General features: G+C 41.7%; 2 protein-coding genes, 1 long non-coding RNA gene and 1 pseudogene across 5 annotated transcripts in view; 2 read left to right on the top strand and 2 right to left on the bottom strand.

Annotated features, from left to right (window-relative positions):
- Positions 1-25974, top strand: part of LOC120474910 (NACHT, LRR and PYD domains-containing protein 12) — a 69850-nt gene that overhangs the window by 12356 nt on the left and 31520 nt on the right. For all 3 annotated transcript variants that reach the window (XM_089134727.1, XM_089134728.1, XM_089134729.1), the window contains exon 4: positions 11753-11926. In XM_089134727.1, coding sequence (XP_088990853.1) covers positions 11753-11926 — 174 coding nt within the window. The remainder of the gene's footprint in view (positions 1-11752; positions 11927-25974) is intronic.
- On the top strand, positions 1591-4533 carry LOC148977506 (uncharacterized). Its single transcript, XM_089134726.1, has one exon. The coding sequence runs from the start codon at positions 1591-1593 to the stop codon at positions 3703-3705; it is 2115 nt and encodes a 704-aa protein (XP_088990852.1). The 3' UTR covers positions 3706-4533.
- Positions 13107-13825, bottom strand: LOC148977505 (E3 SUMO-protein ligase ZBED1-like; annotated as a pseudogene).
- Positions 21425-25009, bottom strand: LOC148977504 (uncharacterized). Its single transcript, XR_016169640.1, has 5 exons — positions 24552-25009; positions 23553-23802; positions 23319-23380; positions 23125-23203; positions 21425-23039 (listed from the first exon to the last, which is right to left on the bottom strand). It is a non-coding gene; the product is annotated as an uncharacterized LOC148977504 (long non-coding RNA).

Here is a 25974-nt window from a genome sequence, read left to right as displayed (position 1 = left end):
TGATTGGTCAACCACGATGTATACAAGCTCTCGATGGTGCCACATGGGCAGTGGATGCTGTGGAAAATTTGATAGGAGCACAAACAATCATATTGCATACTCCACACAGTATAGTGACGTTGCTGAACAACACAAACATCAAGACCATTACTGATGCAAGGAGAGCAAAATGGGAAGCAACTTTGTTGAACAAGGATTTGAGAGTGGAAATCATCAGAGACACATCCCTTAACCCTGCAACGATGATGATCGAACCACACGAGGGAACACCACATGAGTGTGAAAAACAAGTAGAAGAAGAAAGTCTTGGTCCTGTTAGTCCAACACCTCTTGAAAATCCAGACAAGGAGTTATGGGTCGATGGATCCAGTTACTATGTTGATGGAAAACGACATACTGGATGGGCTGTAGTGGAAGCTGATGGAAATGTCGTGAAGAAAGGAGCTCTTTCTGGGCATTTTTCAGCACAAGTAGCTGAGCTCATAGCACTTGCAGAAGCTTTCGAATTATCGGAAGGACAACGAGTCAACATCTACACAGATAGTCGTTATGCTTTTGGAGTGGTCCATGACTACCTTGCCCTGTGGAAAAAACGTGGACTTATCACCAGCAATGGGAGCGAAATACAACATGCTTCCATAATTCGTCGTTTGATTGCAGCATGTCACCTACCCAGAGAAGCAGCCGTGATCAAAGTGAAATCACATCAATCTGACAAGTCCAAAGAAAGTCAAGGAAACACGGCAGCAGATGCAGCGGCCAGAGAAGCAGCACTACTTCCTCTTACTCCTGTTACCTTGGTAAAGGAAAACACCGAAGATAATCCTGAGCTCCGCCTTCTGTCATATCAAACTGAGACAGATGAAGAGAAAGAACAATGGATAAAAGCGGGAGCGAAAGAGGATGATCAAGGTATCTGGAGAATTCCAACAGGACAAGTGGTGATGCCTATCGGAGCAAGAAGGGAACTAATGCAGCTGTATCATGGAAAAGTACATGCTGGAGCAAAAGCAATGAAAGCTCAAATCAGCGAGACGTGGTGGTGGCCACGAATGATGAGAGACATTGATGATTACTGTAGAAGATGCTTGATAAGAGCAATGGTTCTGCCTCCTGATGCTCCGCCGCCTGCGGGAACAGGAGGAGACTCTACTTTGTTCCAAGAGAAGCTACGACGCTATCTTACAATGCTGGACAAAGCAATCAAAGACAATAATAAGAAAGTGCGAGAAGCTCAACAGCAATGGGATGAAAAACATAACACTACTGACATTCCACACATTCCTGAGTTAGGCAGTTTTGTTATGGTCAAACGTATTCCCAGGAAAGGTTTAGAACCTAGGTGGGAGGGGCCATATGAGGTACTCTTAACAACAGATACAAGTGTCTGCCTAAAAGGGAAGGGTGTAGGAACAGATAGATGGTATCATTGGTCACAAGTTAAACCTTGCTTAGTGAATGAACAAAATGATGAAGGCTTAGGACCTGAGATTGAGCACTGTTCACTCATTAACTTTGGGAAAAAGGAGTGATGATTAATTATTTTTCTGCTTCCATTTCAGGAATCAATTCCATTGACATTGATTAGAGATGGTCGCAAGTTATTCTCGATACACAACGACAATGGTATGCTTGTTTTTAATTTTACTTGGCATTTACCAAGGAAGCCAAGCTTTATGGACTCCTCGAGTTCAAGAAATTACTCGGAATGCAACCCTGAAATCTGGCCAACGTTTTACTCTACCCTTTATTTCCAGATGGGGATTATGGGATTGGGTGCCACGTAATGATAAAGACCTTGCTAAATATCGAGTGGGCATCTACGGTGGATGTAACTTTCACCACCAATGTTACAAAAGCAGAGTAATTTGGCCGGTGAAAGATGGGGGGTATACCGGTAGTGCTCAAAGACGAGAAATTTGTTCAAAAGAACAATGTGAAATTGTGGGGTTAAACCTCATAACATCTACTGATGTGGAAATTAATTTCATTTTGAATCGTACCCACATGCTTACAATATGGGATTCATTAGCCCTAGGCTGTATCTATCCCATAGTGTTACCATGCGAGGGGTTTCTATGGGATGCTACCTCCAGGACAACTAGATTCAAGGGAAATTACATACGAGTTTGGCATTCGGAAGATGCGAATGAATATTGTGAGACTGAATTAGAAACTGGGGAAATTGGACGGTGTTTTTATCTTTCTGCGGGAAAGACAAACAAAGCTAAAACATGCCCAAGTGCAACTATTGCACCAGCTCATGGTATATTGCTAGCAAAGGAAACCAAAACCTTGATAAACGAAGCTCATATGGTGCGACAACGCATTAATTATAACTTGATGTCTCTTCTTACTGTTTATGATCAGTCCTATTGTGGAAATTTCACAAAAATTAGGAGCTGGTTGGAAAAAGAAATTAAATATTATACCTCTAAGGATCCTCTTGGAAGTCGAAATCGTAAATCTCGAAGTATATGGGGAGACATAGCGGGGGTATTTGGCTCTGTCAATTCAATTAGTAATACTGCTCAGCTGAACCAATTAAGTGAGTATTCTCAGTGGGTGGGAACAATGACCGGCAAAGGACTTACTGAGACTCTTCAAGGTTCTCTACATATTATAGCAGCGGGTCAGCATCTTAATGACGCAGCGAGGGAATTGGCAGATGCATTAGTGAAATCGTCTAATTTTGAGACACATCGTGCAGCGTGTTTATTTTTGGCTCAGAATTTGAAGGATCAAATGGTAGAGGATATTCAGGTTATTCGGATGGGTCAAGTTCCTGAGCGAATAGCGGAATCTTTGTTATTGGTTTTTGGAAAACAACTTAATTTGACTTCTGCTAAACATGCTCCATTAGTTAAAATCGCAATCAATGAAGATTCGTTGTCAGGTTCTGGAACATTACCTTTGATTATGGTCTGGCCTCAATATGGGAAACGCAATATTATGACAGTTAGACGATTCCAATCAATGGGGGTTAGACAAGGAAATTCAGTAATTAGATTGGGAAGGAATGGATATTGGGCTGAAGGTGAAACACCAATGATTTCTACTACAGACTGTTGTGTTGAGGAACATGAGTGGGTAATTTGCTCATGTTCTACAATGTTTAGTCTGTCTCTTAATGGATCTGCAGTTTGGGAAGTAGTTCCTTTAGATCAAGCCACAGGTGCATGGCAGGTGTCAGAAGCACAGTGGTGTATATTACATGACGGAATAAATGAAAATATGATATACGGAGGAAAGCTATGTCCAATTCCTTCTGATCCATTTTGCGTTGAGATTCTCTATCCTCTTCAATTGGGTGGAATTCATGTTCCACATGTACAATTGTTGCAGTTAGATCCACAGTGGTGGAATAATGATTTGGTGGAAGAGAGGAATTATGAACTCTTTGAAATGGTCAAGAGAGTTAAAGCAAGCGTTAAGGCAGCTCAAGAGGAGGGAATTCAAGCAATGGGTCATGTTATCGTAGCGAATGGAGTAGCTAAATTGATGTCTGAGAGGAAATTAGCTCGAATTCCAGGGAATTTAACATGGTTGGAATGGATAGTTTTGACTATGGTAGGAGTTTTTGTGTTTCTGTTAGTAATAAAACTTATCATATATGTGATAAGAAAGAGAAGTACCAAACCTTTTAGATTGGTTATTACTGACAAAATGGATAGAACCGAGAATGGAAAATTCGGAGTGAGATAGGAGATTTCATACACTACACTACATACAAAACACAACCTCACAAACAATGAACACCCGCTTACTGATTTACAACCCCAAGGGATAGGACCTTTTAACATCAACGTTTATTTTGTTTGTTGTTTTAAGCGCGGAACTGGAGGATTTAATTAGTTAACGAGTTAATTAATTAATGAGTCCAGGCACGGGCAGAAGACTTTTTTAGTTTTTCTTTTCTTAGATGATTGGGGTTCATTTTAAATGCTCACACATAGATGTTAAATAACACATAGTATGCGGGGACATACCATGGGTTGGGTTTGTGTTTGTTATTTGTTTTCTTTTCTGTTTCAATTCTTTTGTCTTCTATGTCTATGTCTTGGTCTACTATTTCTCCTCAACACTATCACTTCAATAGGTTGGCCACCTGGAGATGATGGTGTGGAACTGACGGCCGTAGTTCCAGAGGAGGGACTGAAGATTCACAATCTCATCATTTAATGTTGTTTTTAGTTTTTTTATTGTTTTTATTAATAATTATAATCATTAGTATTATGCATGTGATTTACACTTTTCATATACATTTTTTATACTTTTCATATATCATTCATAATCATTTATAATCTACATTTTTATGAATCAAACTTTTCTGAATTCTGTATGTGGAAGACTTTTAGAGTTTGGGGACTTTGGGGGGAAGTTGAGTGTATTATGTTTCTTTCCGTGGAGCAGAATATACATTTCGGTGATTGATTAAGAGCAGATGTTCTGGAACAGCTATATGTACTGTGTAAGTTCTTTGTTTGGACAGAGAGAGGAAAAATACAGAGAAGCACAAGGACGATCTTTGCTGGTCCATTCTACTCTCTCTCCCTTATGTCTTATATAAATTGGTAAAATAAATAACATATATTGGCAGAATGACTGGTGTCTTTTCATTAAATTAAATAACAAGGGGAAACGAAGATTTTAAATCTACACAAAGAAAGAGTGTCTACGAGGAGGTGGCATAGGACACACTGGACGATGAGGAAGAGGAGACTGGGACAGGGCACAAAGTCAGCTTCCCTCGGTTACAGCCACTACGGAGGTTGACATGGTGTCCTTGATGCAAGACTTTTTGGCAGCTCAGCAGAGGCGGAAGGAAGGTTATAAACTCATTTATAAACTCAGGGGTCAACGAGAATCAATACAACGGCGGAACTCACCAGTGTCTACACAGAGTCTATGCTTTGAGCATCCCACATGTGTACCCCGTCTCAACGAGCAGACCTCAGCAGAGCGACATCAGACTGGGTCCCAGCCATCTTACAGACCTACTGGGAGTAAGAGAACACCCCCCAATGCTACGACAAGAGCAGAGAATTCCAGCATAGCATGAAGGAGAGGATATAGAGCAGTCATTCCCAAAGGCGGGTTCCCGACCCACAAGTGGGTCGCGGGAGATTTTGTATGGGTCGCCAAGTCGAGCACTATTTTTCAGTGTGCTATAGGTTACTCTCTAGATCAGGGCTATTCAATTGGCGACCCGCGGGCCAAGTGCGGCCCGCCAATCATCTCCATACGGCCGAGGGCACCCCAACCTCCCTCCTCCTATTTTCTGGTGGTGCGGCTAAATTTGGTTAGATATGCGCGTCGCCGCAGTGGCGCGTGCAGCTGGACGACTCCGCTCTGTGTGTGTACCATGAGCGCTCCGACTGACCTGAGAGAAACGTTTACAGTCCAAATATTTCAGCAGTTCTTATGTGTGTCCCGTATTTCTGTCAACTGAACCAGCGATATTAATCGAACGTTGGTTTGATTATTTCCTTTCCATGAATTGGCCTTTCCATGAATTCGGATTTGTCCACCTGAAGCGGTTTCTCGGTCAGTAACAACAAATAGAGAACAAAATAGCGCTGGTTTCAGTTGTTTCACTAGTTTACTTTGAACTAGGCAGCACAGGCCAGTGGCTAACGGAACGCAAAGCTTAAAGGAGTTGCGTTTACTCCCGGTTCCGGACACTATTAAACAGCGTTGCAACATCTAGTGAGAAGCATTTCCATCGGACACTCCTCTCTCTTACAAACCACAAATCGCTCAATGATTTTAACTAGTTTTAAATCGGATGAAACAGCCTTAACATTCCCAACACTATACTAATGAGGTAAATAGCAGAAACATGAACAAAGTTAGAAGACTATAAATGCCCTATCACCATTACAAACATTTACCATGTAATAGCCTATGAATGTAATAATTTACCATGGTTTGGGCATAAATGTGGAATATTTATATTGAATACTATGTTATAGTCATTTATATTGCATTAGATTTATTAGGGGGGTAGAGGAATATAATTAATTGTGTGTACCTAGTTTTTTTGTTTAGGAATTTTTATACAGTGGTAGTAAGCCATGCATGGTTACAAAGTCTCACTGTCAGGATATTTTAATTTAAGCCTATAATAATTATTATAGTAAATTGTGTACACTGTAATGATGAGAATATTAAAACAATGATATGCCCCGTCAACTCTTCCTTTCTCATTTCACCTCTGCAATTTGCTTATCATCAACAACAGGTTAATAAAAAAATTGTGCTTTGTCAAATATCTGTATCTCTTTTAAATAGTTGACAGGAAGATTAACTGACCTTAAAAATGGTCATACATATTTTGTTAATGCATAAATTCTCTTCGTGATATATGAACTATATGGGCCTAATGTTTATTGGGTCACAAGGATTTATCGACTTTAAAATGTGGGTCCCTAGAAATAAAGTTTGGGAAACACTGCACTAGTTGATGGTTCTATTACCCCCCAGGTGTCTCTTTAATTGAATCTCCTTTTTCAGTGGGGTAACAAGGCTCTCGGGTACATGGTACGACCTCTGCCGAATAGGAGTGGAGTCAGTTAGATGGATAATATACTCCAGCACCTTGTTCTCCCAGACTCAAGTCAGAAAAGTTCAGGGTAGTCAGCAAGAACCTCCTCAAGCTTTTCCCTTTGGTCACTCTCCAGATGGTCCAGACTCAACACTGATGGAGGACTTTTCACAGCCTCGTCATTCACTTGGTCATTATCTCCCTCATCTTCTGGGGTTACCTTGCATGCTATAAAAAACCTCTTCTCCTCAGGCACTTTCTCGTGCTATTCCTTGTTGAGGTTGACATGGTAGACTTTGCTTTCCTTCCCTTTGTCTGAGTAGTGAATTTGGTATGTGACTGGTCCCATCTTCCGGAGAATACACAGGACACCATCTTCAACAACATACAGAGTCATAACCTTAGCCTCCCCCCCACATCCTTTGTCAAACAAGTGTTTTAAAGTAACATCGGCTGCTTGTAACTGGGCAATATTACCAGGTATCTTCCAATCTCTGACCTCCAAGCCTTCAGTAGGCACTTCAGATATTGACGTACCCAAATACTTCTCCATTCGGCATTGCCGACGTGATTTTCTAGGTTTATTGGCTCCCTGAATCAGACTATAAGTCTGGCAGGGGTTGCAAACCAGCCTTGGCTTTTGCCCGTGTCAGTACTGGGCAAGACACAGTAGAGGTTGAACGGTTCACCCAAAACAGACATGTCCCATCCCAAAACCATACCAACAGGTAATCCTTCAACCACCCCAACACACATTAAATACGGTTGTTCATTTACAATGACTGTAACCTCATTGGTACCTCATACTTTCTTTGATCACCATTAACACATTGTATGGCATTGGTGTTGGAATAGTCAATTAAATTTTCTTGAACATGACAGCACTTTATAAGAAACATTGCTCTCCCAGTGTCTAACAGTCCATTCAAAGTTTGTCCATTCACCATCAACTCTAAGAGATGGTCTGAAAGTTCAGTATTGTCATCTTTAACAATGTCACCATTACTTGGCAAATAACAAAGACTAGACCGTTTTGCTTTGCGTACAGCGCAATTAGATACCTTATGGCCTGGTTGTTGGCAGTAAAAGCACACTGTCCTTTGCTATTTACAAGAGATGCATTACCTCACGTTCAGTGACCTTGGAACCCCGGACCGCTGTTGACTATGGAGATGGTGGTCCTCCCCGACGTGCATTTTAGTACTGGGTTGAGAGTCATTCCATCTGAGCATGAGACCCTCATGTTTCGGACGCTCATGTTTCTTCACCCAGGTCCGGATCTCATAAAGTAAAACACAAAGGAATTGCTAGAGGATAATAATTTATCCTATATCCTACTTATTACGGTGCTCTAGCCTGACCCAGCAACGATAAAGCCCCTTTAGACGGTTGTAGGTCTCAGTAGGTTTCTCCCTGTAGGTCTCTGTGGGAATATTCAATTTCTCCAACAGTGCTTCCTTAGGTTCTCATAGACCTCAGCCCTGTCCTCGTTCATGGCCATGTATGCCTCAAGTGCCTTTCATGTAAGTAAGGGCACCAATCAACATACCCATTCCACTCCTGGTCATCCCTGGTCCTGAGCAGATGCTCAAACCTCCGGAGATAATTCTCTATATCAGTGTTTCCCAAACTTTATTTCTGGGGACCCACATTTTAAAGTCGATAAATCCTTGTGACCCAATAAACATTAGGCCCATATAGTTCATATATCACGAAGAGAATTTATGCATTAACAAAATATGTATGACCATTTTTAAGGTCAGTTAATCTTCCTGTCAACTATTTAAAAGAGATACAGATTTTTGACAAAGCACAATTTTTTTTATTAACCTGTTGTTGACGATAAGCGAATTGCAGAGGTGAAATGAGAAAGGAAGAGTTGACAGGGCATATCATTGTTTTAATATTCTCATCATTACAGTGTACACAATTTACTATAATAATTATTATAGGCTTAAATTAAAATATCCTGACAGTGAGACTTTGTAACCATGCATGGCTTACTACCACTGTATAAAAATTCCTAAACAAAAAAACTAGGTACACACAATTAATTGTATTCCTCTACCCCCCTAATAAATCTAATGCAATATAAATGACTATAACATAGTATTCAATATAAATATTCCACATTTATGCCCAAACCGTGGTAAATTATTACATTCATAGGCTATTACATGGTAAATGTTTGTAATGGTGGTGATTAGGGCATTTATAGTCTTCTAACTTTGTTCATGTTTCTGCTTACCTCATCAGTATAGTGTTGGGAATGTTAAGGCTGTTTCATCCGATTTAAAACTAGTTCAAATCATTGAGCGATTTGTGGTTTGTAAGAGAGAGGAGTGTCCGATGGAAACGCTTCTCACTGGATGTTGCAACGCTGTTTAATAGTGTCCGGAACCGGGAGTAAACGCATCTCCTTTAAGCTTTAAGTTCCGTTATCCACTGGCCCGTGCTGCCTAGTTCAAAGTAAACTAGTGAAACAACTGAAACCAGCGCTATTTTGTTCTCTATTTGTTGTTACTGACCGAGAAACCGCTTCAGGTGGACAAATCCGAATCGTTTCAGACCGTTATCCACGCGCGTGTGGCCAATTCATGGAAAGGAAATAATCAAACCAACGTTCGATTAATATCGCTGGTTCAGTCGACAGAAATATGGGACACACATAAGAACTGCTGAAATATTCGGACTGTAAACGTTTCTCTCAGGTCAGTCGGAGCGCTCATGGTACACACACAGAGCGGAGTCGTCCAGCTGCACGCGCCACTGCGGCAACGCGCATATCTAACCAAATTTAGCCGCACCACCAGAAAATAGGAGGAGGGAGGTTGGGGTGCCCTCGGCCGTATGGAGATGATTGGCGGGCCGCACTTGGCCCGCGAGTCGCCAATTGAATAGCCCTGATCTAGAGAGTAGCCTATAGCACACTGAAAAATAGTGCTCGACTTGGCGACCCATACAAAATCTCCCGCGACCCACTTGTGGGTCGGGACCCCGCCTTTGGGAATGACTGAACTAGTGCATGGAGTAGTCCGATCGCCTTCGTCCCTAAGAAAGATGGGTCACTGAGGCTGTGCCTGGACTTCAGAAAACTCAATTCTGTTTCTAAGTTTGATGATGTATCCAATGCCCACAATTAATGAGCTGGTGGAGAGGATTGGAAGAACCCGGTACAACACCACTTTAGATCTCTGTAAGGGATAATGGCAGGTTTCACTGGAGAATATGAATAGTGAACATCATTCTTTTGCTGAGAGCCATCTACCAACACACCTCTTCACAGTAGCACAATAGTAGCACAATGCTATTGATTGGTTTTTAAATGTTTTTAATATATCGTGCAGCCTTAGAAAACGGTCTATTAATGCGGTTCATGGATTCTCGTCTGTGGAATGAGTCGCTTCCGGTATTTTGCGCGGGTTACTCGTCACGAGTAAATTGCAATCAAAGATTTTTTTTTTTTTACATTTGAGTACTTAACATTTTATCGAGAAATCGTGACAGTCCTAATTACATTCATTAAAACATTGAGGGGTCTACATGATTATAATAAGTGTAATAAATAATATTTTTTCTGTGTTCAAGTGTTACATTTCACTTTCTTGAGGGGTGATTGAGCAATTTATCTGTAAATGATTGAACACATAGCCTGCTCCTCAGTAACCTGATACGATCAACGTTTTACACTCTTTACTTTAAAGGGTACATATCATGCTTTTAAATCATTCATTTTTACTTATAAATCATACATTTGTGGTCTATATAAAGCATAACTGCAATGCTTGGGTCTGAATTCCTCATTATTATAGCTCCACAGGCCCCTTTTCTACCCCTTTTCTGATGTGCGTATGTGAGCGACCCGTTTCAAAGCGGCCCCTTTAAATAAAATGGAGTTGCGTCTTTCCCCGCCTGCTCTCCAGGTCGCTGAGTTCACACTCGGTTCAACTCATGGTTCAACTCCCCGCGTTCAGCCATTATTGTAGTTTGATAAGAGATATACGATTATATACTATAGCTTCAAAGAACATTTTTAGTCACTCGTTTACAAAATGTCAACAACGGAAGACTTGTCCATCAAGCCTTACATATTCGGTTTCTTTTTTTCACACCATATCTCTGCGCATATTTCTTGCGTTTCTTCTCCTTCGCCTCTGACTATTTTGACAGATACTCACTGACACTGCACGCTCGCTCAGCTCAGAGGGGGAGGTGATTAAAGATGTGATTGGACCAGCCCAGTGTCAATCAAGAAAATAACCAATGGGCCGCTGATCTCCGTTTCCTGGGCCGGTCTGTGAGAAAGGACCCAGTCACGCTGACTTTTTTGTCCGATGCGTTTCAACGGCACAAAGATCCCAGCGCCGCGGCCGCTAAACTAAACGCAATGAGCCGCTGACACGAGTTGGATGGGAAGTTAAAAAAATAAAAAATAAAGTTTGAGATGTATCGTATCGGCCCACTGGCCCACAAAGCACGTCGGCCCATCGGGCAAATGCCCGAATTGCCCAATGGCCAGTCTAGCCCTGCCTTGAAGTGCTTCAGGTCACTACATCCAAGAACCGAACATTTTGACTTGCCCTCTTGTAACTTCTGCATCATTGAGCTTGGACTACAAAATCGGAGCGAGAAATAATAATGGCGGATTGCTCGAAGTGTTGGGCCGGTATTCAATGTCCTTATTTGTCAGTTCCGCTGCAAATACAGTGACGTGATAGTTCAAAAACATCATAGAGAACAGAAAAATCTGAACGGTTGAAAAATATGACCAAAACAGAATATAAAGATATAAACGAAGCACCTGAAGAGAATAATTTCATCTTTTCTGTACTTATAAACACTCCAAATGTACAACAACATGCATTTAAGGGCTAAAAAAGTGGATTTTGCATGATAAGTCCCCTTTAAACACAATCTCAGCACAGTCAGGACTTTAGTACATTAAGAACAAGATGAATTCATCTTTAATGACCATCACATCCATCTTTTTTCTGTGATCATCTTTACACATTATTTAATGTGATATAAATTTATATACAATTTTATCTAAGCTTTCACTCTCACACAAATACACATAAATAACATAGTGAATCTCACTTACAGTAAACATGGTGATTTTTGTTTTGTTTTTTAAATTATAAATTCTGTTATTCGATCTGTATGTCTGATCTGAGAGAGTGAAGAGTGTGTCATTGTTCTCTACAGGTTGAGTGATTGTGGTGTCACAGATGAAGGTTGTGCTGCTCTGGCTTCAGCTCTGAGATCAAACCCTTCACACTTGAGAAAACTGGATTTGTCTAAGAATAATCTAGGAGACTCGGGAGTGAAGCTGCTCTCTGCTATACTGGAGAATCCTCTCTGTAAACTGGAGGAACTGTGGTAAGATCATCTCTACCATAAAGACTTCAAGTGAATAAGCGTTAATATGTAGATAGTGCATACAATATATCTTTGGCATAAACCCCATCCGGTGCTTAAGCTACAGATTCCTGCTTGAACCGTTAAATACTGCTGACGGTAGAAGGCAGCGATGATGTCACCCTCTTATGGTAACACATGCACTTCACCTTATGCATCTTCATTCTCCCTCAGCTACTCTCATCACGCTCATTCTCCCACCTGTTCTCTCTTTCCTCTAATTGTTTGTGCTTCTTCTAGTTCTCCTTTCTGCGTTTCTTTGCCAGATTCTTTCGAACTCTACACATGCAAAAGGCTACTTCTACCTGCTGTATCTGTCCTATCCGAGACTTGTCTTGTCTGACCACTCATCTCACCTGGTACAGGTCTAACTCTATTTGTCCTAAACCAAGGGGGCTTTCACACTGGCAGTTTAGTTCGGAAAGGGGCATGGTTCGCATGAAAAATCGCTAATGTGAACGCTGTCATGGGACCCGGGTGCTCACTGGGGTACCGAACCCAAGACTACCTGAAGGAGGTGGTCTGAGTTCGGTTACTTCCAAACCATACCGCGGTTCGCGTGAATGTGAAAGCAACACAGATTTGGGGGCGCACTTGTACAGGAAGTAAATTAAAAAGGTAAATAAAACTAGGGCTGGGAATTTATTAGACAAATTTAATTAATTAATTGCACAACTAGTTGTGTTTATTCGCAATTAATCAAATTTTTTCCCAAAGCTTGTTATCAATACTTATACGTTAAAAATGATACATTTACACAATGAAGTATAGTTTAAACAGAACATTTTATTACAATGATCTTATGAACTGTTGACATTCTCTCCTGGGAACTAGTATGGGTAATTCCCATAAAGTGCAACATTATAAAACAAAGTGTATAAATGTAAGTTGAATTTGATCAGAAATCCTAAATCATCTTATAAAGTAAGGCAATATGTCAAAAGCAATTTCTTCATATCCACCAAAAATATAATTAAATAAAATGTTAAAGTGTAAGTTTAAACTAACAAGATCATCAAAATGGTTAGAACTTAATCCAAAGCAAAAACTTTTTTTTATGCCCCAAACATGTCGCACCAAACAGCCTTTGCAGAACGAATAACACAAGGAGAATGTTACATATTTTACCACTACATTTTGCCTACTCTTTTGCATTGAGCCAGCAACTAAGACAGACCAGTTTGTTTACAATATCAGGGGACAAGGAAGCTCTCTTCTTTTGGACGATGTGGCCTGAGAGTGAGAACAACCTCGCACAGGGCACTGTGGTTGCAGGTGTGGACAGGTACTTGCGTGCCGTGCGTGCCATTAGAACATGTGCTCCTTCTCTTGATGACCACCACTGCAGTGGACACTGGTCCATGTTGATTTTGGGCTCTGATTTGTAGCGTTTCAGACACTTGTCTATAGAATCTTCATCATCTGAATCTGAATCAGATGAACAAAGCAAGAACTCAGACATCCTGGTCTTCTTTGTTGGCTGTTTTCCTGTTGTCTCTTTTGACGGTTGTTGTGCCAGCCTCTCCTCCTTTACCAGGCTGCTTATTGAGGTCCACACCTCATGCCTTTCGTCTTTGGGAAGACACTTCAAATCTTTAAACCTGGGGTCCAGAGCAGTAGCGATCTTCAGCCATTTGAGGTTGGTGCTTTCCTTCCTTTTAGCTAGGTCTGTGGTAAACACCTTCTCACCACATAGACTGGATCATTATCTGATGGCTCCATAACCCGGAACAAGTGGCACTGCATGAAAATAGGTGTATCCGGACCAGTATACTCCTGTATACACTGCTGAAATTCGGAAGAATCCAGGAGTATAGTGGCCGGATATGTCAAATTCCATGGGTCCGTATATATCCGCATACATCTGGAATGATACCAAATCGGAAGTATGTTGTGGACGTATACTTCTGTGCTAGAGCCATTTGTTGCCATGGCAAGAAATCCCATTAAAGTTTTTTGCAGGAAAAATTCACACCTTTTTGCAGGAAACATTCACACCTTTTTGCCTTCCAACCAAACTGGATTGGTTGTTCTTTTAAAGCCACTCCCAACACCCAGACCACTATTGGAGGACAGGACACATTGAAAACCCAGTAAAGGGACTTTATTGGTTACTTTTAAACATAGCCCACCCTAGGCCCTATACAGGGGCGGAGTGGGACCAAAAAATCTACCGGGAAATTTCGTAGACCACCGGCCCTCGTCGCCGGCACGATTAGCCAATAGCATTTACAGTTTTACTGATTTAAAGGGAACTTTGTTGTAGAAGTATGCTGGAGTAAAGTTCATAAATGGTCGTTCTTTCCCATAGTACTTTCTAAAACTAGTTGGGTGGACTCTGTGCCTCTAGGGGGGTTCGGGGGCATGGTCCCCCGCAAGAAAATTTTGGACATTTTAAGGTTATAATGCATCAATCTCATGCTCTCTGAGAGATCGAAATTAAGACCCATGAACTGCTCGTTGAACAAAGAAAAAACATTAATTTGTACCAGGACAATAAAGAGGGCTCAAATATTTTTTTTAGTTATGAGAGTCTCAGTTTGCATTACATTATCAATGGTGTTTTAGGATGCCAAACAATTATTATATTAATGTAATAATGATTTATAATTATTCCTATGACGTAGTGTAAAATCCATTTATTGCCTATAAATGTGTAATGTGTAATTATAATGGCGCAACGCCATATGGTTTTAATTTTATTTCGTTGGCAAAATATAACGCTAGAGACCTTAATGTTAGGTTTTACATTTTACATCTTTACATATCTGTGTTGGGAAAAGGGAGAAGAGAGAGTTCGGCAAGGCGGATTCGAACTCGCGTTCAGCAGCGCATCAAAAAGCTGCATTCAAACACTTCACGCAAATATATGCTCCGTAATAAAAAATGTAAAAAAAAAAATCGTTTTCTTCCCTTAGCTTGGGCCATGGCGAACTTCCAATAAATACATTTTATCAGACCGGGCCGGCCCTCGCGGCCTCGTAACACTACCGGCCCACCGGGAAAACTCCCGACTCTCCCGATTGCCACTCCGCTACTGGCCTTATAGCATAGTGATTTGATTGGTTATATACCAGCTATGCAGATATTGCTCAAATATATACCAAGCCTCCCTCCCCAATTTTAATATATTCATTAAAATAAATTTGATATATATATATATGTCACGGCTTCCAGGTCCGCTGTCTCTAACCATAACCGACAGCGAACGCCCTCGCCCGAATACTAATGTCATCAGAACTACAAATCCCTTGAGCATCACTCTCGCAATGATTGCCTTCCACCTGTGTCTAATGATTGCCTGTCTTTAACCTATATCAACCATGCCCACGGCTCACTCTGTGCGAAGCATTGTTTCACTGTTGTGTTGCATGTCCAAGCCGTTCTCTGGAAGTTTTCATGATCCTACCCCTTGCTATTCTAGATCTCCGTGATTGTTCGCCGCCTGCCTATTGACCCTCAGTCTGTCCCTGGATTCGTTGGTTTGCTGCCCGCCTATCGATCTTATGCCTGGCTTTCTTCACGTTTCTGCACGCCCCACTACTCTGTTTATGTTGGTTTGACTCCTGTTGAGTTACTTTAATAAATCTTGTTGCAAATGGACCGGTCTCCGACTCCTGATTCACAACCGAATGCTTCGCCAGAAGGAGGTCCAGCAACTATGACCGCACTATCTGCCGCTGTGTCTGCTCAAGCCTCTCAGCTCGCTACTCACCATCATCAGCTCAGCCGATTGACTTCTTTAACTGAGTAATTGGTACAAGCTGTTCGAACTCTTCAAACTCCAGTCCCTGATCCGTCAAACCCCGCGCCCACATCGGCGCTTGGAGCACAATCTCCCGTGAGCGCGAGTCCCCGCCTCGCGCTTCCTGAGAAATGCAATGGGGATCCAAGTAAATGTAAAGGTTTTGTTCTCCAGTGTTCCATATATCTCTCTCATCAGCCTGCGCTTCATTCCACCGATGCCAGTAAAATCGCCTTTGTTTGCTCCGTACTAACGGGTCGCGCACTGGACTGGTTCACGGCGGTTTGGCGAACTGACGGCTCCGCTTTCCAGACGTTTGATGATTTCCTTCAGCGCTTTCAAACGGTCTTTGAACATTCCAAAGAGGGTAAGGGAGCGGGAGATCGACTTCTGGAGCTCACACAAGGGCGCTCTACAGCCGCAGAATATGCTCTCGAGTTTCGCACTCTTGCAGCTCAGACGGACTGGACTGACGACGGGCTGAAGGTGGTCTATAGGCGTGGCTTAACCCATGAACTGCAAGCGGAGCTGGCCTGCCGCGACAAGGAAAAAAATTTTGACCAGTTCGTTCACCTGTCCATTCAAATAGACAATCTGATACGTTCACGGCATCCAAGCAGTCGCTCCACATTTCCCGCACGTCACCTCTATAGTCTACGAGCCTCATGTTCTCCTCCAGCTGATTTCAGTGAACCCATGCAGATAAATACTTCCCGGTTGACCCAGGAGGAAAAGGAGCGACGTAAGTCACAGAATTTGTGTCTGTATTGTGGTGGAATGGGGCACTTTCGTCTTGAATGTCCATTACGGGCCACTTCTAAGGATGTCAAATTGGTGAGTCTGTCTATTGATTCCCTTAACCCCCACTCCTGTATCTCTGTACCCCTCACGTTCCGCATCAATGGCCGAGTGCTTTCCACACCAGCTCTGGTCGATTCCGGAGCTGCTGGGAATTTCATGTCCCGAGATTACGCCTTGCGTCACGGTATTGCTTTAATTCCCTGTTCTTCTCCCCTTTCAGTCAAAGCCATTGATGGGCGACCATTAGGCTCTGCCCGTATATCTCACGTCACACAAGAGTTTCACATGCGAACAGGAGTTCTGCACTGGGAAACCATCCAATTTTTTGTACTTCACGCACACCTGTCATCTTGGGCTTACCCTGGCTCCGCAAACACGACCCACATATCCAATGGACTACTGGCCAGATTGTCTGCTGGGGTAAGAACTTTCTTACTACCTGTTTAACCTCTATCACTCCTTCCCCAGTTCAGAGCATCAACGAGCCTCGTGAGAGCACCGATTTGAGCCGTCTGCCTCCCATGTATTATGATCTGACGGAAGCCTTCAGCAAGACTTCAGCAAAGCGTCCAAGTTGCCCCCTTATCGGGCATCCGATTGTGCCATTGACCTCTTGCCAGGCTCCTCTCCCCCCAGGGGTCGAGTTTTCCCGCTCTCTCAGCCTGAGACTGAGGCCATGCAGAAATACATCGAAACAGAACTCGCTAAAAGGTTTATTCGACCATCCACGTCCCCCCTGTCAGCAGGGTTTTTCTTTGTGCAGAAGAAAGACGGCGGTCTTCGACCTTGTATTGACTCTAGAGCCCTTAACGACTGCACCGTCAAGTTTCGCTACCCGTTGCCTCTTGTGCCATCAGCCTTGGAACTCCTTCGTACGGCCAAGTTCTTCACTAAACTGGACTTACGGTGCGCCTACAATCTGATTCGCATCCGAGAAGGGGATGAGTGGAAGAACGCCTTTTCCACCTGCACGGGGCACTATGAGTATCTGGTCATGCCTTTCGGTCTCTCAAACAGTCCAGCCGTTTTCCAGTCTTTCATTAATGATGTGTTTCGGGACATGCTCCATCAATTCGTCGTTGTCTACATTGACGATATTCTGATTTATTCTGACAACCTGGAAAATCACATCCAACACGTCCGTGCAGTTCTCCAGAGGCTCATTCAACACCAACTCTATGCAAAAATTGAGAAATGTGATTTCCACCAGACCTCCGTAACGTTCTTGGGCTATGTCATTAGGCCAGAAGGCGTGGCGATGGACAAGAATAAAGTCAAAGCGGTGCTGGATTGGCCTCAACCCATCTCTTTGAAAGAACTGCAGCGCTTCCTTGGGTTTGCAAACTTCTACCGCCGCTTCATTAAAGACTTCAGCACAGTGGCTGGACCTCTTACCTCTCTCGTACGCAAGAACGTGTCACGGATTCCTTGGAATGAGAGTGCCGTTCTCGCCTTTAATCACTTAAAACAACGGTTCGCCACAGCACCCATCTTGCACCATCCTAACCCCGAGCTGCCTTTCATAGTGGAAGTGGATGCCTCTAATACGGGATTGGGTGCCATCCTCTCACAACAACAAGGTTCTCAACCCAAGCTGTATCCATGCGCCTACTACTCCAGGAAGCTCAACTCGGTGGAACAGAACTACAATGTTGGAGATCGGGAATTACTGGCAATGAAAGCTGCATTTGAAGAATGGCGGCACTGGCTTGAGGGAGCCCTCCATTCTTTCACTGTGCTCATGGACCATAAGAATTTAGAGTACCTCCGAACGGCAAAGAGATTGAATCCCCGACAGGCCAGGTGGTCTCTATTCTTCTCTCGGTTTCAGTTCACAGTTACTTACCGACCCGGTTCGAAAAACACTAAAGCTGATTCCCTGTCCCTACAGTTCGACTCCGAAGTGACCTCACAGTCTCCAGCAACAATCCTGAACCCTGACCTTGTCCTTGGCCCCATTCTATGGGATATTGAAACAGAGCTTGACCTGGCCAATGCCAATGTGGAAGTCCCTCCAGAGTGTCCCCAAAATAAAGTCAATGTTCCCGAAGCTCTCCGGGAAAAAGTCCTGGAACATGTGCATTCACTCCCTAGCTCTGGACATCCGGGCATCACAGCCACTATTCAACTTCTTCAGAATCGCTACTGGTGGTCCACGTTGGTCCCTGATGCCATCAAGTTTGTGCAGCAGTGTCAGAACTGCAACACACAGAAGTCATCTCGACTATTGCCCGCTGGTCTTCTCCATCCTCTGCCAATCCCACAACGTCCCTGGTCCCATATAGCCATTGATTTCATCACTGATCTGCCTCCCTCTAATGGTCACACTACCATTCTCACAGTAATAGACCGCTTTTCCAAAGCCTGCCGTCTCATTCCACTCCATAAACTACCCACTGCGTTACAAACAGCAGAACACCTTTGCAATCTTGTCTTTAGATTTTACGGGCTTCCTGAGGACATAGTGTCGGACAGGGGCCCTCAATTCACCTCTCGTGTCTGGGTGGCATTCTTTCAGATGCTTCAGGTCAATGTGAGCCTCACATCCGGGTATCATCCCCAAGCCAATGGCCAAGTCGAGCGCCTCAATCAGGAAATCACCCGGTTTCTCCGGTCCTACTGTCATCTGCACCAAGAGCATTGGAGTCGATAGCTAATGTGGGCAGAGTATGCCCAAAACTCTATCCTCAAGCACTCCATCGGTATGACTCCCTTCCAGTGGGTTTCAGCCACCCTTGTTTCCTTGGTCTGGTGAGCCCACAAATGTTCCTTCTGTAGATGACTGGTTAAAACGCAGTGAGGAGACCTGGAACTTGGCTCATCGTCACCTCCAACGAGCCCTGAACCGCAATAAGAAGCAGGCCGATCGCCACCGCCGTCCTAACCCATAGTACCAACCGGGCCAATGGGTATGGCTCTCCTCTCGGGACCTTCGTCTCAAGCTGTCCAAGCTCCGGTGTCCTATCGTCTTGCTCTGCCTAATCATCTTCGCATCTCTCCCACGTTCCATGCCTCTCTGCTCAAACCGGCTATGCCCCCCTCCGAGGAGGAAGGAAGGGAGTCCACAGATCCTCCTCCGCAGTCCATTTTGGTGGAGGGTGAAGAAGCCTACCGTGTCCACCAACTACTAAATTCCAGACGTCGAGGTGGTCGTCTCCAGTACTTAGTTGACTGGGAGGGTTTCGGCCCAGAGGAACGGTCATGGGTCAACGCCAATGATATTCTGGATGCTACACTCATTCGTGAGTTCCATCTTAACCATCCCAACCAGCCTGCCCCGCGACCACGTGGGAGACCCCGTTGACGCCAGCATCCTCGCGCCGGGAGTCGCTCGCAGGGAGGGGGCTCTGTCACGGCTTCCAGGTCCGCTGTCTCTAACCATAACCGACAGCGAACGCCCTCGCCCGAATACTAATGTCTTCAGAACTACAAATCCCTTGAGCATCACTCTCGCAATGATTGCCTTCCACCTGTGTCTAATGATTGCCTGTCTTTAACCTATATCAACCATACCCACGGCTCACTCTGTGCGAAGCATTGTTTCACTGTTGTGTTGCATGTCCAAGCCGTTCTCTGGAAGTTTTCATGATCCTACCCCTTGCTATTCTAGATCTCCTTGATTGTCCGTCGCCTGCCTATTGACCCTCAGTCTGTCCCTGGATTCGTTGGTTTGCTGCCCGCCTATCGATCTTATGCCTGGCTTTCTTCACGTTTCTGCACGCCCCACTACTCTGTTTATGTTGGTTTGACTCCTGTTGAGTTACTTTAATAAATCTTGTTGCAAATGGACCGGTCTCCGACTCCTGATTCACAACAATATATATATATATATATATATATATATTTTAAACACACAAAGAACAATGGGAAAGTCTGAAATTTTTATCAAGGTATATAACACATTCCAAATAGCATTATAAACAAGCATTACAGAAGAATGGGGGAACAAAAACAAGAAAAAAAAAGTATGAAGTAATAACATCTCAAAGGAAGAAAAAAAAATCATGGACATTCCAAAGAAAATTATAAACATACATTAAATAAATTGTTAAATTTTATTTTCGTTAATTTTTTTTTACCCAATTATTTTCAAGGACAGAGATGTAAAAGAATAAAGTACACAGTGTATATAAAAAGGTACATAAATATATATATATATATATATATATATATATATATATATATATATATATATACGTAGATATTCCAAGTAAACAATATAAATAAATTACATTACAGAGAGAGCATTATAAACATACATTAAAATGCAAACAAGTAAACAAAATGGACATAACCAACATGGACAACAAAAAAAGGAACAAATATGCAAAATAATACGAGAAAAATAAATAAGAAATTAAAGTGTATATAAAATATTCAAGGTGTACACTGCCGTTTATAAGTTTGGGATCGGTAAGAAGTCTCTTATGCTTACCAAGGCTGCATTTTTTTATAAAAAATACAAAAAAAAGTAAGAGTAATATTTTTAAATATTATGACAATTTAAAATAAACGTTTCTATTGGAATACATTATTCCTGTGATCAAAGATGAATTTTTAGCATAATTACTCCAGTCTTCAGTGTCACATGATCCTTCAGAAATCATTCTAATGTGATGATTTGATGCTCAATAAATATTCATTATTATTACCAAAGTTGAAAACAGTTGTAGACTTTTGAGGATTAATTGATCAATAGAAAGTTATATTTCATTTATTTGAAATATGATGTTTTGTAACATTATAAATGTCTTTACTGTCACATTTGATTAATTTAATGCATCCTTGCTGAATAAAAGTATTGAGTTAATTTGAGCTATCAAATTGACCCAAACTTAGCCCAAACTTTTGAACGGTTATATATATATATATATATATATATATATATATATATATATATTATTATTATTATTTTTTTTTTTATATGAGTTAACATTTTTCAAACTGCCATGATACGCTGGTGGTGTGACGCATAGTGTGGGTCAGCCTCTAGTCTGTTTTATAGTACCTAGCAGAGAGCAGATAACGGTTAGGTGGAGACCTCGCCATTCACACTGGCCTTCCATCAACAATAGCATCATCTTCATCAGACATCAGTTCTATTGTTGCCAGGGTTCTCAAGTCTCACGCATTGGCCGTGAGACACACGCATTTCGACCGGTTCACACGCTCACACGCCACACTGTGTATTTCTCACGCTGAAAAGGCAATGCCAACCAAGTTGTCCTGGCTGAAAGCTTTCTAACGTTGTATACGAGGCGCAGGCAAACAAAGTGAAGTTTCCTGCCGCCAGCGCGTATCTCCGCCAGATTGCGTTCGTTACTAGGCAACATATGCGCATTGCGCGCTGCCTGCGTGCACCACTGATCTTTACATGACATACATGATATGTCATTCAGTAGCACGAACACACGTTACTAGGTAACCAACAACATCGCGCGAACACATGTGGCGTGATGGAGAAGAAGGTAAGTTGGAAGAAGCTCGTCTAACATTTTTGGGCTAGAACATTTAATATGTAGCCCATCGTACATTATTATTGATGCAGTCAAAAACTCTACAACTACTTTGCAACCAGGCTCAGTTTGGCTATCTTACGTTATCTGAAACTAAGAGAAATGTTAGTGGGTATGGAAAGGAATGAAGATTTACTGATTTTATTTTAAATTATATTATACTGTAATATTAATAGTCTTTCTAGTTACATTAAGGATGTATTACAGCAGATTGCTCTGGGTAATATTTAATCATTGTCATAATGTTGCATTTGTATTTTTCAAAGATGTCAGGAAAAAAGCAGAAAGATATTTTGTCATTTTGGGCACCAAAGGGTAAGCCCCCTAAAAAGGTTGCCAGATTAGAGGAGGAGACAGTGGAAGAGGTGGTGCACTCTAATCTGTCCATATGTTCTCAATGTCCCACCACACAATAAATCATTCTTCTAGATAGAAGACGCATTCAAAAATCAAAATGCAATTTTTAAAGATTTGTTTGAAACTGTTTGGAGCAATTTGTTATATTTTTGGTTAGCTATATTTGTAATACTGCATTAAAGAGTATTTGATGTGATGAATTGCTCTGTCATTTATCAGATTTACTAATTGTTATAATTTTTATTTGTTCTGGTTAATTATGAACAATGGGTAAAATTGGGGGCGGGGATGGGTGGGGCGGGGCTTCATTATGGCTCCTCCCCTAACCGCGTGTGATCTCACTCCAAGCTTTTGCTCAAACTTGAGAACCCTGTGTTGCGGTCTTCCAAAGTTCCTTTTCTGTGTTGGTTTGTACAACCCCGGACCTGGTCTCCAGCAACTGAAAAACATGACAGTAACTTAACCACTAAAACACAGAGAGGAGGATAGTTACATTCTGAAGAGAAAAAAAGGGCTTAACCAGTTTCTTAACTTGCCAGTCTCTTTCTTTGAAGGTTCTTTGCAATGCTCGTCATAGTTTTTCTTTTCTGGGCCTTTTCAGGCTGAGCCAAAGAATACTTCCTCCGCAAAGTCTCAAAATACATCTTCCAACCTGCTAAATATATCATAAATAAATGTAATGGCAATAAAAATAAGTAAAACAGAGGACAATAAAATGATTACAACATCTTTAAGATTACCTTTTACACATTCAGGGTCAACGTCTGCAAGTTGACCTTAATTCTTGTGGTCACAGCCAGGTCATGTGATGAATTTATTCTGGGGGGGGGGAAGTTGCAGGTATCATTAATAAAATTCAGTTTTGGCATTCCAAATCCATATAGTAGTAGATTAAACTAACATTTAGGCTATAGTATATAAGAAGCAGTCTTACCTGGTTTGTGGAACGTATTTGTGTGGGTTGTTCTCTGAACTATGGAGCCGCCTTACAGATTCCTGTAAAGTTTGAAATTAAAAAGCGATTAAATGGATTCACAATCTTCAAGAACCACAAAACTGAATTTTCAGTTCGAATAAGCTGGCCATCACAGTAACCGCAAGAGACAAAACAATAATTGTAACCGAACTATGGTTTACAGCCACGTTATAGAAAAATAACTGGACTTACCGCAATGTTCACGTCATGTGCCCTTTTTATTCTTTTCGAAGCGTTGTAAGATTCTTCATGTAACGTCAGTCTGTGCTGCTCATACTTTCGCTAAAGAGCATCAAGACGCTGGAGAGTCTCTCTGAGAAGATCAGGTTGTGGCCAGAGACAGATTGATCCTCCCATTGTGATTCTGCATCACAGCTGTGGGGCATGTGGATGTGATCATCCTCATAGTTATCCACTGCATTACTGACTCTCATTGATGTATCTATGGAAATATTATAACCATAAATATTTTTTACATTAGTAGCTACTTAAAATAGATCATGGAGAATTCATTTATGATGGCACCCATAGTTACACAAAACAGTGTGAGAAAGATACATTAATTAAAAACGAAACAATACACAATCTCCTAACTCGCCATAAGTCAATATCAATATCTGAATGAGAGATGTAGCTAGCTGGCCTGCTAGCATCAGCCATCTCTGTATAGACCATTTCGCAAGATGTAAACAACACTGGTCCGGAAGCACTTCCTGTTTCAGTTTTAACACTGTTAGATAACGTTTAACACTGTAAAACGTTGGGTTAAAGTACAACCAACAGAACATATACAACTGAATCAAAAATTTAAACAAACATCTTTCAGATATTTTCTTTACATTTGAAATTAAGAAGCCATTTACAAACTGAAACAGGAAGTGCTTCTGGACCAGTGTTGTTTACATCTCGTAATGTGCAATAGCAGTAATGTGAGCTATTGTAAGACTGTAATGTAAGTTACCATACTATCTTGTACTATCGTGAATATTCATTCATTCATTCTTTCAGACTCATAGGTCAATATCACAAAAATATACTTAAAAAATAAGTATATACGGGCAATGGTAATCATGCAGGATTCATTGTATTTTGTTTACGGCTTGTTACTGATCTTAAATGCATTCATAGAACGGACTTCACGAATCTAAAGTTAGGCTAACAAGCACATAACAGTTAGGTAAGTTAGCTTACCTGAATCTGAAAACCTATTCAACACCCGGCGTGACTTCTTTATCGGAACATCGTAGCCAAGCCATTTCTGGGGTGTTCGTCGATCGGCTTCCTGTCCTTAGTTGGGCACTTTCAAGCCTATGCTACCAAGTTTAGCGCCTTCCGCCATTGCCTCCGGTGCTACTCGTCTTTAGGTGGTGGGTGTAGCTAAATCGTAAAGTGCACCACAACAACACTCTGAACGCTTCACATTATATTCGTTACACCGTTGGTTCAATTGTTCTCTCCTCTTAATCCAATTGTTATGGCAGTACCTAACTGAACATTTAATACTTGACATATTTTACCGTTCGTTTCAACTAGCGCAGAATCTCATCCCTCTCATGAGCCGGAAATTGAAGTCTTTCTCAGACGGGAGTAAGATGACAAAACGAACGCAATGGCGTCACCCTTGTTGTCGTGCAAAATAAGGTGAATAGAACAAAACTGTTTCCAAACCTCAAACTGTTCTCTTTGCTTCGGGAAAGAATGCTGTAATTTTAAAGTATTTTTCTCGCGCTTGAAGCAATACACTAACGTTATTGGTTGTGTAACCGGTCCGCTCACTGACCGCTGTTACGTTTCTCAGTCTCTCTGCGTTGTGTATTATAGGACCAGGACACGTATTGTAGTTCACCAATATGGGGGTTTATTCAATCACGCTCAGCATGGATTTCGCAGCATCTGAAGTTCAACATCACAAAGATGACAAAAATCACATGAGGGCATCTCATAACTTTCACCTCTCCCCAGCGAGTTCAATGCAAACTCCTTTTGTTACAATTAAAGTTAATGAACATACAAATAATATTAAAGCATAACATATTAACACAATACAAGAATGTAAAATGCAATAAAAGTGGAATACCTGAAGTTCAACATCACAAAGATGACAAAAATCACATGAGGGCATCTCATAACTTTCACCTGCATGATACAACACCAATTAGTTGACTCAAAACCGTGCTAATACACGCAAAACTCATGCAATATACGGCCCACGCGATTAATCTTCAGATTATTAATCCACTCATGCATGTAACATATAACAAAACACGACATGCAATTCCTGCATTGATTACAAACGGGTATTAAACCAATTTATACACTTTGCAAACTTATTTTGCTCATATTTTTAAGAGCTCTGCAAAATGCTTACCTCTCCCCAGCGAGTTCAATGCAAACTGGCAAGAGGCGCGCACACACTCTAAAATGGCACCAACGCGACGGCAAGAAAAAATGTCAAAATAAAAGTCCCTTAAAGAGTGAATATAAAAATCGGCATATTTAGCAAAAAAACAGTAACAAATAAATCAGTAATAAAATAAGGATTTTTGGGAAACAACAACAATACATTCAACTTAACTAGTACTTATTATAACTCGTTACATTCACCCCTTCCAAA

Source organism: Pimephales promelas, chromosome 9 (assembly GCF_988280905.1).
Source record: "Pimephales promelas chromosome 9, fPimPro1.hap1.1, whole genome shotgun sequence".
Taxonomy (NCBI): Eukaryota; Metazoa; Chordata; class Actinopteri; order Cypriniformes; family Leuciscidae; genus Pimephales; species Pimephales promelas.
Note: the sequence above shows the minus strand (reverse complement) of the source record. Positions and strands in the feature narration are given on the sequence as shown.

Excerpts from the sequence above, each read along its gene's own strand:
- LOC148977506 (XM_089134726.1), top strand. The coding sequence starts at position 1,591 with ATGGTCGCAAGTTATTCTCGATACACAACGACAATGGTATGCTTGTTT.